The sequence below is a fragment of the Odontesthes bonariensis genome, chromosome 5 (genome assembly GCF_027942865.1).
Source record: "Odontesthes bonariensis isolate fOdoBon6 chromosome 5, fOdoBon6.hap1, whole genome shotgun sequence".
Taxonomy (NCBI): domain Eukaryota; kingdom Metazoa; phylum Chordata; class Actinopteri; order Atheriniformes; family Atherinopsidae; genus Odontesthes; species Odontesthes bonariensis.
Genome location: NC_134510.1, coordinates 27602959 through 27618044, shown reverse-complemented (window position 1 = coordinate 27618044; position 15086 = coordinate 27602959). Strand labels below are relative to the sequence as shown.

Genomic DNA, 15086 nt, shown 5'->3' with positions numbered 1-15086 from the left:
GACCAGTTTCTGTACTCAGCCTCTTGTTCCTCACTGATTCACCCAACAACTGCAGAGTCATCTGAGTATTTCTGGAGATGACAGGGCTCTGCATTGTAGTGGAAATCTGAGGAGTACAAAGTGAAGAGAAACAGTGAGAGCACAGTCGCCTGTGGTGCTCCTGTGCTGCTGACCACCCTTTCTGACACACAACCCTTCAGTCTTTAGGCGGTCCTCACTGTGGCGCCTGCTTTATCCAGATGGGAGTGGGCTCGCTGAAGAATAAAGGTGCTCATACCAAATTCAATCCGAAGATTTTTAGAATTATGCAAACTCAATTTATTTCCTTATATACTTATCAAATAGTTCAGTGTTATTATTTTACCATTTTAAATCCCCTAAATATGTGTTTTATACAAAAAAAAAAATCTTTACAATTGGTCACACTTTTCGAAAAGAGTTGTTATCCATCAGCAACTCGTCAATCTCACATCCCAAACACACGTATGCTATCAAAACTACAACACAAAACACTTTTTAATAGTAACTTTTTGTTCCTCATTAAAAAAATTCAATTAAATTAAAAAATAATTCACCACAGGAGGCATGATAGGCTGCATGTTTCTGTAGTGTCTTTGCAGTGTTGCGAACGAACAACTAATTTCACAAATGAGTTGCAAATTCTGGGATTTGCTTCAGTGAGCTTTATATTTTCACACTGAGCAATTCCAGGTGTGCATAAGTCTTGAGCCCCTCAACACTTCTCTATTTATTAGGTAGTAGGTAATAGGCACAGTCATTTGTAAGAACATGTGCAAACATAGATGGAAATAGACTGTGTATTAATTAAGTGTAGATGATTTCAGTTGCCAGTTGATGAAAAAAGGGTTGCAACAAAATAATCGTGTTCAGTTAGAAGGTATGATATACTGTACAGTGATGATAACTTTCCTGTTCACACAAACATTATGCATATTGTTTTAATGAGCTCAGTCTGAATGTATGTAGACAAGGAACTAACAAAGAGAAAGGTTGTGACCTAGCACCCATTTGTATCATTTGTTTCTTTTATAGCTTTTCTGGTTTATAGCCTGGTTATGAAAATATACTCCACACAAAGCAATGGCTGTTACGGCTGAAGTGTTAGACACACTCACAGCCTCAGTACAAGTTGGATTGTTCTGAGACAGTAAAACCACAAATGTATAGTAATATCTAGGAGTTACTATATGTTTAGGCATTGTGCGGATCAGGAGAAAACAGAAGAGCTGAAAGAAAAAAGGAAACCCACTTGTAGCAGTTTCTGTGGAAATCGCTTACATCTCTCTGATAGGAAATTGTAACTGAGACAAAAAGCAGAATAACATCCCAAACCACACCTTTTCAGCTAAAATGTCAAAAGTGTCAGATGAAAAGAGCTAAAAGTAGTCTTGTGACAGGCCCCTTCAAATGAATGAGAAACACTCCTTTCCTTCAGCGTCCTCGCTTTCTTCAATAACAGTAAAATGCAAATATTTGACAACAGTGCACTGGTGATAGTGTGATGGATCATCCCCGCAACAACCACCAGATTGAGCAGATTACCCTCTTCTAAGCACTTTGGATCGTCTTGTTGCTGAAAAGTGCTAAATAAATAAATTTCACTTCTCTTCACTTCTTCCTCCTCAGAGGCTCCATTACTGGTCTGGCTGCATTTGTTACAAAAAGGGAACCAGCATAAATTCTGTAAGGATACAATGATAAATTACTTATTTAACTGATTCACTTTATGATTTTTCCTTTTTAAACACCACCAGTCGATTAGTGTGAAATGAGTGCAGCAACGTCTGCATTAAAGGCTGCCCGGTCAGCACGGCTGCTGTGGAGCTCATTTTCACCACCTTTGGACATTTTATTGATTCATGCAGAACTGCGAGGGCAAACAGAGACAAGGCAAACACAGTCATGCTGGATGTGCATTTAGGTTCACACGTTTTGTGTTTAATTTATTCAATGTTGTATTCTATCAGAACAAAACTAAACTAAACAAGAAAACATTATATCAACTATTTATATATGTTAAATATAACTGCTAAATAACTCAGCAGTCACAAAAAAAATGGTCGTTCCATTTCCTGTTTCCTTTGTGTTGCAAATGATTTGGTAGATTAGCATCTAAGAATATCTTGAAGAGGTTCTGTAACATCCGATGTCACTGGAATGATTTCCATTTACCAGTGAAGCAAATCTTAAGTGATATCTAAAAAAAACCGCATGACAGCAATGTGCACACGACACGTTTTCATTGGCTGGTTTGATGCAAATAACCTAGGTTGAGTGGTGTTGTCAGACGGTTGCAGAACAGGCTACATTGCTCATGGTTGTAATGAAGTAGAAGCAATTGCTCTAAAAAGAAACAAACCTTAACCAGGAAAAACAACAGCAACAACTCCATTGAATATACTGTTCCAGATATTCCAAGAGACAAAAGTTACTCCGTTTTCCTCCTGTGGACATTCCACAGTTGTTGTTTTCTTCCTGGTGGTTTGTTTACAGTCTTCTATTGGATTACAACTAAGAGCAACATAACCTATACTGCCATCTTTAGTTGGCAATTCGCAGCTTAATTTATTTGCTTCAAATCAGTTTATCACTTCAGTTTTGCTTCACTAATGAATGGAAACCCAGCTGTTTTAATAAGGTTGTTCTTTATTTTGTAATTTACAGTTACAGCCAGGACTATGAATAAATGCACATATTTGATGAACTTCAGATGATAAGACTTGCTTGAATTCTCTCAAATATCTCCCATCCTCAGAGCCCATGGTAGTTCAATTTGACTTCTCAGTTGTGGAGCTATTGCTGAAGGAATTTGAGAATGTTTTTCAGGTGGAGGGCTAAAAGTATCATCTAGTACTTAACGGATTTAAGGGCTTGGCCACAAGTCTCTTCAAGCATTTAGCTTTGTGTGCTCCGCACGCACTGGTGTTGTTTTAACACAGGGCCACACGTCAAAAATGTTTTTTCTTCAAGTTTTATGACGTAGTTTTCAGTTTCAAAAAGACTATGCAACATGACCGGTTTGTTATGTGACTGCATGTCTCCATCTCATTTCACAGAAACGCTCAAGCTGGGCAGGAAATGACATGTCAATTTTAAACGATGTTCAAGACTCATTCTAACCAGCGATGTCACTTAAACAAGAAGGGCGACGGCTGCTATAGTGAGGCAACATTTCTTAGGTTAGACCACATTCTTTTTGAGACTTTAACGCTGTATAAACTGAATAACTATAGAAACAGGAAGGAAGGTAGAGAAGAAAACAGTTTTTTTCTCCCTGTGTGTGAAAGTACACTGAGTTTACAAAAGACCTTATAGCTGTGAAAGTGACATTTATATGAGTTCATATTTATATGTGTTAACATTATCATGCCTTCATTTAGGAATGAGGCTTGTCCGTCAGGCAGCCTGCAGAGCAGTGTGAAGATTAAATACCAAACTCAAAAAAAAAGCAGATTCTGTTGTTGAGCACATGTGCTTTGGCCCCTACAGTAAGATTCTCTCTTTTCTAACTTCCCTTTGTTTGCCACCTACTTGCGTTACTATTCATGCCCTCACAGACAAAGCGTGTCACAGTTCTCTCCACCAAAACAAAAAGACAAGTGTTTAGATAAGAGTAAATAGAGAGCTACAAAAAGGCTGGCAGGCAGCTTGTTGTTTATCCGCCTCTGCCTCAGTCCTGTTCCGTCACCTGACTGATGACATCACTACCTGTTTGTATCAGTGGCTGGGTGTCTTACTGAATGTTGCAACACTGGAGTCAAAATGACAAAAATTCCCTCTCTATTCCTTTTTCACAAACAGACGTGCAAACTCACTGTGTAATCCTGGAATTCACAACCTTTACTGCTTTCAGACAAGCCTGCCCGTGAACTGAAAGTTAAACGGTTTATTGCATGTTATCAGCAATCAAGTTATAAAGTGAGTCGGACTGTTTATTGCAAAAATAAACTAACAAAGAAATAACAGCTTATATTCCATCTGCTTCAAAGGATTATGACACAAGCCTTTCACTACATATAAATAAAGGAAAAAACGCCTTCCTTAATTAAAAATGCTTGCAAAAATAATAACATGCGACAAAATAAAGATCTCTATGTGTCATGATTGAAGGTAACAAGCTTAAATTGTGCAACAGTGGATACAAAACAGAGGAACAACAGTACAAGTCACCACCATGTTTGTCTGAAACTTTCAAATCGAAGTGGAATTTAGAGACATTTCTTTTCGCTTCTCTTCATCATATAGTTTGTAGTCCCACACCCATGAAACCCATGACCTGAGTTCACATTAAATTCCCCTCATGGGTGTATTATCACTTAGTGATGAGTAATAGGTTTTTTTTTAGGCCATTCATTACGCCTGAACTGAGTGGACCTGATGCTCCGGACTTGTCATCTGTTTGAGCTCCTCCGCTGACTGTTCCTGCTCATGTGGGGCTTCCTCGCCCACACCCAGCTCCCACAGTGAGCTCTTGCATTCAACTGTAGTGCATCTTAGCAGTCTCAGTGTTTGTTTCCTAAAGTTTCCACAAAAAAACAGATACAGCAGAGGCCTGAGGCAGGCGTGAGCGCAGCCTAGAGCTGAGAACACGCTAAGAGCTGTTTTTAAAGAACCCTCATTATTATTTTGAGGGTCTTTGTGGATGTTACATAAGGTGTCCACGAATAGGGTAATGTTGTATGGCATCCAGCAGAGAAGGAAAACTACCACAAATGGCAGGATGGCCATGGCAGGCCTCTTCTTCACAAGGCTTTTTGAGCGGCGCTGCAGACGTAGCAGGACATAGGAGCAGCACACGATCAGGATGATCGTAGGGAGCAAAAAGCCCACTAGGTGGTGGAGTACACGTGAAAACAGATGCCAGTCAAATTCAGACTTAGGGTAGCCGTGAACACACTGTGTTTTCCTTTGTTCTGTCTTAGGCCTGAGGAAAATCCAGTCAGGGATAGTGAGGAGCAGGGAGATGAGCCACACCGCAAAGCAGTAGACATGGACTGAACTGGGCGTGCTGTGGGGGTACAGCTGGACATCATGGGCGCTGGACAAGTAGTGATCCAGACTGATGCAAACCAGCAGAAAGATCCCACAGTAGAAGTTGATCTAGAAAAAGAAAAGTTTACAGTAAGAGAAAAACCTCCAAACATTTCTACCAAGTTCAGATCTGATCTCCTCCAATTTCATTGTTGCTACTTCAAAGAAACAATGAAATACTCAGAGGATGTCACAAAGGAAGTGATGCGGGGTTAAGGGGTTGACATGAGTATCAGAGTTAAGGCTCTGTTTCATTTCACAGGAAATAACCACTCAGAGTCAGACACAATCCATCCAAAAACAACTTTCTCACAGCTGCTCTTAACAGATCTCAGTCGCTACTTGCTCTGCACAACACTTACATTAAAAACAGCTCCACAGATCTTGCAGAAAATCCCAAAGCACCATCCAGAATCTTGTGCGGCCTGTGCAGCCCGAAAGGGCAGCGTCACCAGCAGCAGGATGTCTGCCACACTCAGGTGGAGGATAAATGTGTCCGACAGGCTCCACGAGCGCCTCTTTTGGTACAAAGCGACCAGGAGCAGCGCATTCCCCAGCAGACCAACCAACAGAACCACAGAGTACACAATCGGGATCCACACCGCCTCACTGCCTCTTTCTTCAAACTCCTCTTTATACTCGTAGTCTTCGTCATAGTCATAGGTGGTGTTCTGACGAAACAGTCCATCCAGGAGCACGGCCATGTTCAGCTGCAGAGGAGATACAGAAACACAGAGAAATCAAAAACTTTGAAGTGTCACAGTCTTATATACACTCCTCTCTCTGTGTAACAACAGCTGGGTGACTGTGAATTTTTTAAAATATCCCTTTGGGAAGCCCGGCTGAGGGTTTCCAAAAATCATCAGACTCACTCATAACTCACATGATGTGATGTCACTGGATGAGGCAACGGTGGAGAGGGCCGAAAGGATGGCAGTTTCCCTTAGTCATACACACCATCGGACACAGTTCAAACCTTTGAAAAAGAGTATGTGAGATTTTTAATCTAGTTTAAATTTGTACGGCAGCCAACGAACAAGGTATGCAGTTAGGTGCAAAGATTAGGTCAATTTTCAGCAAACTTGCGCAAGTCGGTCAGAGTCACCAGAATGTGGACCTAGGAGCGATTTCGAAACAGAAACGGGAGTGCAAACGTTCCTTAAGTCCAGCGTACTTTAAACAATCTCAAGAGCTTTGTAAATATCTGATCTCTAACCAACTTCCCAGGAAAACGTTCAGCTGTTTATTCTGAGGGCTGCAGCCCCTCTGTGCGCTGTGGACCGATGACAAAACACGTACCAACCTGTGCCTATAACCGCGCTCAGGATGGATGGGACGGTAATTACCGTCAGATCGAACGTCCTGCAGCTGTCGAGTGTCCTTCCAGTCCTGCTCAAAAACGCGCAAAAGTTTCCTTCGTGCTTTGCATTTGCACTTAAGGGATAGTTAAACTTGTCCTTGCGGAAGACTCGCACGTTTAAACGGGCTGAAGGTGAATCCGCACAGACAAAAGGTTCGTGTCAAAACAGACGGCGAGAAGAGCTGAGCACAACACACCAGTTGGACGTTTCACGTCACTGACGCAGCTTTCATGCAGATTGTGGTTTTAAGAATTTTTCGCACCATCAGGATGGATTCACGCGCACTTTAATTACTTCCCCTTGTTGTCCTTTTCTTTTCTTTTCTTTTCTTTTCTTTTCTTTTTGGTTCAACGAGTTTCAACCGAAACGTACATTGTCATTTCTGTCAAACCTGCCAATCAACCGAAATATGATGTTGCTCTATATGTTGTTTTTTCAAAATTAAATATTTGATTCAACCAACTGAACAAACTGTTGATAATAATAACCCATGACAAGAGACTGAAAGCACAGAATATATCCAGTCCAGTATAAAGGACCAGGATTTCTTGAAAAGACATGGCCTTCGTGACCGAAGCAATAATAGATCAATAAGCTTTGTTTTGTTTTGAAGGCCAACTTATCGTAGTTCCGTGTTGCCACCGTATTTGACACTCGGCACCAGCATGTTGGACACAAAGCAGACAATGTGCTGCACGACGAGTAGATCTCCACTAGAGGGAGCTGCTGTCTTTGAGGATAATAAACGTCCATCCATCCAACCATCCAGAAACACCAGGCATATAACAAAGGTTATAGAGATTTTCTGAAGCATGATCAAAGTGCCTTTGGACCTACAGGTATATTTTGCTTATAATATTGGATTGACTTATCCTTTACACTTAATCCCTGAACAAAATTTAAATCATTGCAGCACGAGTTATTGAGAATGAAGAAAATAAATGTAACAAACGAATTAATTTGTAAAAACTGACCAACGTAGACAACATGGACGCATGTGCACCCACACACACACACATATAGCATGTGTGTATACCGTATTCACATCCTGTTAGCCACAGGTAGTTTTTTTTTTGCCTTCGTTCTTAATATGAACATCAGTCTAAGAATAACCAAAAGCGTCATCTGTTCCAGGTACTCATCATTATCCTATTTGCATTGACACTAAGGACTGCCAGTGCACTCAACAGCAGCATATTGTGCAAAATGAAAGGAGTAAAATGACGTTTATGTGCTATAGACATGACATTTTGTATTTATTACACAAAGTTTATTATAATAATCTGTGCATCAAAATGAGGCTGGGTTTAAAAGTTACATAGAAATTTATTGTAATGAGTCATGTTCATTTCCTCTTTTTGCACGCCAGAGTATGTTTTTTAAAAAAAAAAAATACAAATGAGAGAACTTTATCATGAAAAAAAACACATACATTTTTATTTACACATCTATTCTAACAGCTTTTTAAAGAGAACTTTGTTTCACGACAAATTTGTGCGAGTAAAACTAAGATTTGTGTCGAAATGACTGAGACCGCACTCCACGTATAAACAGCTGAAGAAGCCTTTTCAGAGTATTGAGAAAACTAGAAATTTCACAATATTTGACTCATGGACATCAACATCTACACATTCTCATGAAATGTTCTGTGACAACATCAATACGTTTGGTGCTATGCTTTACTCTGCTCCACACCCACTTAATGATTGTACAACAGGATTAAGAGTATAAAAAAAGAACAAAACCATATAAGCTGCACTGTAATGTGGCAAAGCACCAATGTAAAATATACAGGAAGAAATCTTATTCTTCTGCAAACATTTTAAAGTCCTATTTAAACTTTTTGCCCTCAAAATTCCCCCTCATGCGTAAAAACCCACACTTATCTCCTTATCTCTAACCAGTTTCACACCATGACAGAGTATGAGGTGTTTTCACTTTCTGCAGAGCTGAATGATCCTGTTGCTTTTCTAAGTCTCCTCTGCTTCCAGCCCTCCATTCCCAGCAAGCCTCTCTGTCCCAGCAGCCCCTTGAACATTCTGACCAGCTCCCTCCTGAACTTCACCCCGATGAAGCCATAAAGCAAAGGGTTCAAGGCGCAGTGCGACAGGCCCAAACTTTCTGTGGTCAAAATGCCAATGTCCATCACACGGCCAAAATGGCAACCTCCAGACACCACACCCAGCCTGTACAGACTGTCTGCCAGGTGGAAGCAGTTGTATGGTGCCCAGCATATGACAAACATGGACACTAAGGAGACGATGAGACGGAGAGACTTGCGCTTTTGGCGACGAGAAGCATTGCACAGTGACCTGAAGATCTGGATGTAGCAGTAAAGCATGATCAGCAGAGGAACACCAAAACCCAGAATTATACTGACCATCTTCAGCCCCACATGCCACTGAACGGGATTCTCAGTAAACCACACCTGGCACAGATATGTCTTCTGGTGGCCAACAGTCTCGACCTCCACTACCTGTTTGAAGGTTATTTCCACTGCACTCAAGCCAAAGCATACCAACCAGATGACTGCACACGCAAACTGTGCATGGCAAGTGTTACGCTTCCAGCCTGAGCTGACGGCGTGAACAATGGCTAGGTATCGGTCAAAGCTGATGCAGGCCAGGAAGAGGATGCCACTGTAGCGGTTCAGGGAAAAGAGGGCCCCAGAGATCTTGCAAGCAGCCACGCCGAATACCCACTGGTGAGCCCACTGCACTGCAAACAGGGGGAGGGTAAAGGCCAGCAGGAGGTCAGAGATGGCCAGGTGAAGGAGGAAGGTGTCTGTCAAAGAGAAGGCACAGGCCCCAGCGCTCTGAGAGACTCTGTAGCGTCTGATCACACACAGTACCAGCACGTTGCCTACGACAGCCAGAACGAACACCAGGCTGTACACAATAGGGGAGTACTTCTGTGCAAAGGCATAGATGTCATCCTGAAAGCATGGGGTTGCCTTACTGTCGCCTGTTGAAGGGTAATCACTGTAGTTTTCATACTCATCCTGCAGTTGAGAGAGAAAAACAGGCTCAATCAAACATGTAAAGGACATGGACTGCACAAGACAACATCCTTTACTAATGGGTGTCCACTTATCTTATATTCAAATTCGGCCATTAAATGAACTGACAATGAAAACCTAAGAAAGGTAAAGTGTAGCTTACTTGCCCTCCAAAAGCAGCTTGTGGAGAAATGACAAAGTTATCCATTTATGTTTTCTACCAACTATTGACGCATATGAAGGTTAATAAAATATCCACTCACCCAACTGTAGCTTTCTGTAGCTGTTGTGACTGAACTCATATTTGCAGACAACAAAGGCACAGCAGGATAACCGAAACCCTTAAAGAGTGAAGAGAGTAGACTCAACTCAAAAACACATCAGCTGGACATCCTTTTTCACACATTATCTTTGCTATGCTTGTCCAGATGACGGAGGATCAGAAAGAAGAAGTGTAAAAAAAAAAAAAAAATCAGGAACCGAATCTTTGCACACTTTAGACAGATGCTAACAAAAGCACACTGGGAATGGATGACTGTGCCAGGGAAGTTTTGACATGTTTTTGTCTGCACGTCTGCAGCCAGCTATAAATTTCTGCCAGACCGCCAGTGATGCTTTAGATGGAAAATCTCAACTCCAGTTCCAAAAAAAGTTTTGACACATTGTAAAATATAAATAATGACAGAATGCAATGATCTGCAAATCTAGTTAAGTAATATGTTATGCATAATAGAGCATACAAAGCATATCAAATTGCAACAGTTGCAAAATGTCTCAAATAAGTTTGCACTGGGGCAACAAAAGACTGGAGAAGCAGGTTATAGCAGCAAAGTCATTAGCATGATGGATTTAAAAAAGAGCACCTTAGAGAGACAGTCTTTCAGAAGTAAAGATGGGCATAGGTTCAGCAATCTGCTAAAAAAAAAAAAAGGAGAATCTGGAGATATCTCTGTGCAAGGGATATGGCAGAAAATCCTGATTGGATGCTCATGATCTTCAACTGTCAGGCAGCACTGTATTAAAAACAGGCATGAATCTGTCATGGAAATCACTGCATGGGCTCAGGAACCCTTCAAGAAAGCATTATCTGTGAACACAGTCCACCGTTCCATCCACAGATACAGCTTAAAGCTCCATGTAAACTAATCTACAAAAACTAATTTAAAAGGAACTCAGGCAAAGAGGAAAACTATCTTGTCGTCAGAAAAATCCAAATTCGAGATACTTTCAGGAAATCATGGACACTGCATCCCTTGGACCATCTGGCTTGTTATCAATGCTAAGTTCAAAAGCCGGCATCTTTGATGGTATTGAGTGCATTGGTGCCTATGGAACAGACAACTTTCCCATCTGGAAGGTCACCATCGATGCTGAAAGGTATATACAGGTTATAAAACAACACACGATCCCATTCAGATGATTTTTTTAATATTTCTATTACAACAGCATTACTTCTTGGTAGAAGAGTTCAGGAGCTGCAAACTGTGCTGTTCTTTAACTGAAAAACATTTGGCCCATCCTGAAACAAAAAAATACAGCAAAGAAGATCAAAGTCTGTTGAGCTGTTAGAATCCTTTCCTCTCTCAAAAACAAAACAACTTGTCTCCCGTGTTCTCACAGGTTTACTGACTGTTGTTAAAAGAAGAGGAGAAGTTTCACAGGGGCAAACATGACCCCTGTCTCAATTTTTTTGAGACTTGTGACTGCCATCAAACTCAACATGAGCGAATATTTTTCATTAAATGGTCAAATGTCCCACTGTTAAAATCTGCTCTCTCTGTTCCTTTGTGAATAAAATACTGGCGCTCAACTTTATCAGAACTGAAGTTGTGCTCTCTTTTTAAGACATTGCACAAACAAACACTGAAGATTCATCAAAATTTCAAAGTGTCAGTTGTGAACATTCGTGGGATTTGCACACAAATAGAAACTGGTGTAAAGAAAATGATCCACAATTTGAGAAGTGAAAGTGCTTGCTTTGCAGGAATTTCTTCACTATGTTGTGTTTTTTTTATGTTCAGTTTGCACTAAACTCAGACTACACTGTAGGAATTTAATATAGATTTTTTTCTTTTACTTTTTTTGATTGATTTAAACCTCAAAATGCTCAAATGAAAAAACGATGTTTAAAACATCAGTGCTGCAGCTCACTTTCTGATTGGGATTTTAGTGAATTTGAAGAAAAAGAAAAATCAGACTTACCCTCTGAGGCCTCGTAAAGAAGACAGGGTGGAAAGAAATAAAATGGTAAAGGACAAACTGAACACAGTATATCATTAGGTATGGTTGAGGCAGGGCTGGATGTGATCTAATTTGTTTCACACCTTCCTGCTGATATGTACGAATGCCTCAGTGCTGTTCAGCCAAAGACTCTTGCTGAAACGACCAGTCTCTCAACATTATAATATCTCAGAGTTTAGATTTAAAAGATTAGATTAAATGAAGCCACCGTGGACATTTTGCTCAACAAAGTGAGCATGACAGCATACTTTTAATTACCAGCTCAGTTTAGGAGAATTTAACTGTTGGTTTAGAGGCAACTAGACCCCAAAAAGTAAACAGCATGGACGGAAAAAGGCAGGCCCATAGTAGAAAGGCCCTTTTTCAAAAAACAACTAATGCTCTGAAATGTTCAGGAACTGAACACTTTTGCGGTTATGTCTGTCTCTGCTGAGACATCTTATGCGAGGGTCTTCTGGTAAATTATGCTGTTGCGTAACTTCACTGATGTTTTACTTCCTTATTAAATGGTACTTTGTGTAAAAACTGTAACTTTGAACCTATATGTCTTTACATGCTCCTCTGGTGTGCATTGGAGACAACCTTTGCTCCTCTGAAAAGCCTATTTATCTGGTGCTTCTTTGATTTTACAATATAAACTCAAATCTCTCCGATATGACTGAAATCCTAATTCTGAGGGGGACCTTAAAAGGCCTGCCACTGCTCTCTGGTGGATACATTATGTTATGGAGACACAATGGAGTTGAAGTATTCAAGCCGTAAATCATACTTCAACAGTGTAAGATCAATATTTAACCACTTGGAATGCACTGTTGAGGTACCTCTGACTGTGAACCATCCCTTAAGAAGTATGTGACATTATGCATGACTCAAAGCCAATACAGTAATGCTTTTGGCTGATCTTTTAGATACACTGTAGATTTTCTTAATACCTGTTAATTCGATGGTTTCAAATACAAAGTTCAGAAATCTACTGTTTGTTTATAATTAAGAACAACTTAATTAGATCATTTAATGCTTAAACTGGGAGATTATTGTTATTCTCTATCAATTCATATAGTTTTTTTATTTTTTTAAACAGATTTATTTATATTTTAAGAGGATTGTTTTGTCCCCTTGGCAACAGCTTTTTATACGAGCCACTCTATGTGTAGGTTGGTCCCTCTTGTTTGAGTTAGATATTGGAGGGAAAACAGAATTTGGGATGGTTGACTATAATATGTAGCATGTGTCACGTGTTGTATCCATTCCATCTCCATTTGTCATCATTACTAAATTGCTTACAAAAAGTGGTTGAGTACGTCTTGCTCACAAAAAATAAAGAAATAAATAAACTGCTGATGCAACTAGTGCTAAATACGCAATATGTTTGTCTGCCACCGGATTAACCTCTTTATTATTTTTGAGACTCGTGCTGTTGTATGTGTAAAAACAATCAAATCAAAATCTTGTGAAAATCACAACATACCAGTGTGTAGAAATGTACTGAAGCAGCAACTCATTCCTTTTTCACAAAGGGGACAAAAGACATAAACTACCATACATACGGTGTTATGGAATTAAATGGGGAAATATTTTAGCTTATGTTCAATGTTCTATACGTACATAAGAAAATACTGCGCATGTTGTGCTTAATCCTTCACAGTAATGTAAATGATGCGTCTGCGCCACCACAGAAATTTAGGAAGAGTCCAAATCAAATTCCAATATCAATAGATTATAAATCTGCTTCCAGTATATGACTCTTGCATTCACGTGCGTAGAGCTTTCCTGGAATGTTAAGACCCATATGCACATATGGACATACCTTATTCACGCCCCAGTTGGAAAAGATATAGATCAGAGCCCAATCCCTTTTTATTGATCAATGCTTGAGAGCCACAGCTTGTTTTTTTACGCGTTTCACTTGGCTTTGAGTGTGTACACACACCACACCTTACCAAAGTGCCTAAAATGTAAACACGCTAAAAATATCTGCTTTGTTCTTTAATTACTCTCTGCTGATAAAGACTGCATCATGCTAGGTTCACCCTTTTGTCAGGTGTGAAACACCCCAAAACTAAACAGTTTACATAATGTTTGTACCTGGACAAATGAGCCTCTGTATGTTGTCACAGTGGGTATAAGAGAACTGTGACCATACCTTTTCTCTCCTGTGAGTGGATTTGGATTTAGTTATCCTCTTCAACATCAGACTACACTTTCAGTAGGTAAAATGTGAACCGAGGTTTCCCAAAACAAAGGATATCCAGCACTGCTACATGGAATTAATTTGACTTATTACATTTCTCTTTGACTGGTTTGTAGACGACCTTTGGTTTAATTAGATATAATCTCTTTGGGCTGCAATGAAGATCTTCACAAGCTTTTGTTACGCAGTACTGGACATGAATGTGGATACGGTTTAGGAGGGGAACTTTGCTGCAAATAGGGCTCAAAAATCCAACGGAATACGAGGTGAACTGATTATTCTTGTTTAACAACATTGTGATTATGATTCTTTTCTTCTGCTTGCAGCCATGGCATTCCACTCAAATGTGGTCAACTTGCAGCCCACATCTAACACACAGTACAATGTGTCCTCATCATCACATTGGAGTACAAATGTGTGCGACTGCTGTGATGACTGTGGCATTTGTAAGTGTCTTCATTGGTTTATGGAAGCAAGTTGATTTTGTGTTTTCCAACAATGTGATGTAATTTACAATGTGATGTGTACACCTCTCACATGCAGGTCTTTGTGCAACATGTATTCCTTGTATCCTGGGCTGTAACGTGGCTCAGAACAGCGGAGAGAGCTGCTGCCTGCCTTTCCTTCCAGGGGCCATGATCGCTTTGAGGACAAGCATACGCAACAAATACCGCATTGATGTAAGTGTGCTCTTTAAATACCAGATGGGGCAAAAAAAAGTTGCTGTCTCAGCCACACCAAACAATCTTTTTTGTGTCAAAGTTGAAGATGTTTGTCACCAGTTTACTGCCTTCTTTCCCCCAGGGCTCGGTGTGCGATGACTGGCTAATCATGGCCTGTTGTCCTCTGTGTGGACTGTGTCAGATGGCACGCGAGCAGAAGACGAGGGGAAACACTGACTAATTTTCAAATTACAAAGCGAGATATGTGAACATTTCTGTCTCATATTTTGAATTTCACAATCACTACAGGGTTATAATTAGATGTGGCACTGCTAAAGAAGTGAATAACAGCCTGAGAAATTGACTATAACTCTATAACTGTATTTCCTTTTGCCTTAATGTTGTACACTATTTGGTATATTACAACTCATCTCTAAGTATATAAAAATATACATCTATATATATGATTTGAGATGTGGGAAGAAGTTCAGAAGGTTGGCGCTTAGTTTCTGAATGTGTACGCAGTTCAACAGCGACTCACTGTGCTGAAACTGACTTCATGCAACAAACTGGTAAAGAAT

General features: G+C 40.2%; 3 protein-coding genes across 6 annotated transcripts; 1 reads left to right on the top strand and 2 right to left on the bottom strand.

Moving 5' to 3' along the window:
* Positions 1-2649: 2649 nt before the first annotated feature.
* Positions 2650-6904, bottom strand: LOC142380237 (C-X-C chemokine receptor type 3-like). 4 transcript variants are annotated; one of them, XM_075465926.1, is made up of 4 exons: positions 6269-6904; positions 5936-6028; positions 5415-5762; positions 2650-5121 (listed from the first exon to the last, which is right to left on the bottom strand). In XM_075465926.1, the coding sequence occupies exons 3-4, from the start codon at positions 5754-5756 to the stop codon at positions 4375-4377; spliced, it is 1089 nt and encodes a 362-aa protein (XP_075322041.1). In that variant the 5' UTR covers positions 5757-5762; positions 5936-6028; positions 6269-6904; the 3' UTR covers positions 2650-4374. The 4 variants fall into 4 exon arrangements, with proteins under 4 accessions (XP_075322041.1, XP_075322042.1, XP_075322040.1 ...); XM_075465927.1 differs by having other exon boundaries at positions 6352-6904; XM_075465925.1 differs by having other exon boundaries at positions 6356-6904.
* An 815-nt stretch (positions 6905-7719) lies between these two features.
* cxcr3.2 (chemokine (C-X-C motif) receptor 3, tandem duplicate 2) lies at positions 7720-9827 on the bottom strand. The gene is made up of 2 exons (XM_075466720.1): positions 9675-9827; positions 7720-9414 (listed from the first exon to the last, which is right to left on the bottom strand). The coding sequence occupies exons 1-2, from the start codon at positions 9711-9713 to the stop codon at positions 8320-8322; spliced, it is 1134 nt and encodes a 377-aa protein (XP_075322835.1). The 5' UTR covers positions 9714-9827; the 3' UTR covers positions 7720-8319.
* A 4344-nt stretch (positions 9828-14171) lies between these two features.
* On the top strand, positions 14172-14746 carry cnfn (cornifelin). The gene is made up of 3 exons (XM_075466512.1): positions 14172-14289; positions 14387-14523; positions 14648-14746. Exons 1-3 carry the CDS (start codon positions 14172-14174, stop codon positions 14744-14746), a joined length of 354 nt encoding a protein of 117 aa, XP_075322627.1.
* The last annotated feature ends 340 nt before the right edge of the window (positions 14747-15086 follow it).